At 39.6% G+C, this 2,062-nt stretch overlaps 1 protein-coding gene across 1 annotated transcript; it reads left to right on the top strand.

The window, feature by feature from the left end:
• Window positions 1-711: 711 nt before the first annotated feature.
• On the top strand, window positions 712-1,122 carry LOC124775247 (glutamic acid-rich protein-like). The gene has a single exon (XM_047250085.1). The coding sequence runs from the start codon at window positions 712-714 to the stop codon at window positions 1,120-1,122; it is 411 nt and encodes a 136-aa protein (XP_047106041.1).
• The last annotated feature ends 940 nt before the right edge of the window (window positions 1,123-2,062 follow it).

Genomic DNA, 2,062 nt, shown 5'->3' with positions numbered 1-2,062 from the left:
CGAAAGAGTAAATAATTAGTTAATCGAGTGGTAGGAAGTATGTTCCTTTCTCTGTAGCCGTCTTTCACCTATTACCTACATGCAATACGAACAAATCTTTACTTGGAACGAATTCCGCACGAAACGATCATCCTCATACAACATAAAATTTGTAACAACAGGATATATTTGCTGCCTCTCAAGAGACCAACCCCTCGTCCAAGTCGTGAGAGACAAGCAACGCCGCAGAGTTGCGGATGGCCTACAACGGTGAAGTACAGGGAGAAGAGTGTCCCAGGATCAATAACTAGTTTCCAACAAAGGACCTAGCCCGGTACTGACCTATGCATTTAAAACATGGCTAATGAAGCAAAGAGATGTAAGTAGATTACGGGCATGTGACCTTAGGATATTAGTAACACGGAGAGATAGGATGAGGAATGAAAGGGTAAGGAAAATAGTGAAAGAGGAACCGTTGCACAGCAGTATAGAAACATCAAGGCTAAGGTGGTACGGGCACTTAAAGAGAATCGAAAACAAGAGGAGTTCCACGAAGGTACATGAAATGGATACGTGAAGAAACGACCTAGTGGAAGACCAAGGGATGGAAGGCCGAATTGTTTGGACGATTGTGGTGAAAGAAGAGGCAAAGACTGGACCAGAATGAACACAGAAAAGTGGTGTGAAAACAGGACTACATCACGAGGCTTATTTTCCAAATAGACCCAGCCTATGTTGGAAACCGATGATGATGAACAAGAAGATGATGAACAAGAAGATGATGAACAAGAAGATGATGAACAAGAAGATGATGAACAAGAAGATGATGAACAAGAAGATGATGAACAAGAAGATGATGAACAAGAAGATGATGAACAAGAAGATGATGAACAAGAAGATGATGAACAAGAAGATGATGAACAAGAAGATGATGAACAAGAAGATGATGAACAAGAAGATGATGAACAAGAAGATGATGAACAAGAAGATGATGAACAAGAAGATGATGAACAAGAAGATGATGAACAAGAAGATGATGAACAAGAAGATGATGAACAAGAAGATGATGAACAAGAAGATGATGAACAAGAAGATGATGAACAAGAAGATGATGAACAAGAAGATGATGAACAAAAAAGATGATGAACAAGAAGATGATGAACAAGAAGATGATGAACAAGAAGATGATGAACAAGAAGATGATGAACAAGAAGATGATGAACAAGAAGATGATGAACAAGAAGATGATGAGCCTATATTTGATGCAGTGTCCATAAAAAGTACAATTATGGCTATTGACCCTGAGTCACTGTCGTCATGGGTAAAATCATTTATACAATTGAGTAATCTCAGTGCACCGTCCCTATCTATGTTCGCTGCTGCTACGTGGAGTACGGAATTTTGTGCTACAAATTACTATTTCGCTTTTACCGTAATTGCTGAGTGAATGACAGACAGATGTGCTTACGGTCTGCCATATAACTACACTTTTTCTTGATCTCAAAAGTCGATCATCTTGTGTATTTATTTCACTTGCATTTGACTTGAAACTGATAGATCTCCATTATTGTGAGACGAAGGTCAAACAAAGAAGTTCATGCTTATACAGTCTAGAACATTCACTGAAACAGGGACTGTGATGTATTTGTACTAACTTCTGTCACGCGTTCGAAAGAATTTTAGGTCTCTATTGCTCTGTTGCCGCTCGGAAAAAAATGCATTACAACCTACGATGGTTGCAATCATTTCGATTTCTATGCTTCACTTAGCGACTGCTACAACTAATACACCGTAATTATCCAGAAGGGCAGCAACACACCACCGTCATTGCACCAATGAAGTTCACACACCTTCTGCAGCAGCCACCTAGAATCAGCACTGCACCACGTCCATGCTGTTACCTGCTGAAAGTCTTCGTCACAAACGCCATCTACGCCACCAGTAATTCTTTTCCCAAACACAAAATAATATTTTTGAACTTCCAGTAAATCCTAGTAAAGTAAATCAAAGTCACGTTTTCTTCCTTCTGTAAATGGCCAGGGTCGCAAACGAATATTAATGTTCACCTGTATTAGTCGGCAAC

Source organism: Schistocerca piceifrons, chromosome 2 (assembly GCF_021461385.2).
Source record: "Schistocerca piceifrons isolate TAMUIC-IGC-003096 chromosome 2, iqSchPice1.1, whole genome shotgun sequence".
Lineage (NCBI taxonomy): Eukaryota > Metazoa > Arthropoda > Insecta > Orthoptera > Acrididae > Schistocerca > Schistocerca piceifrons.
The sequence above is the reverse complement of the archived record's forward strand: the minus strand, read 5'-3'. Positions and strand labels throughout refer to the sequence as shown.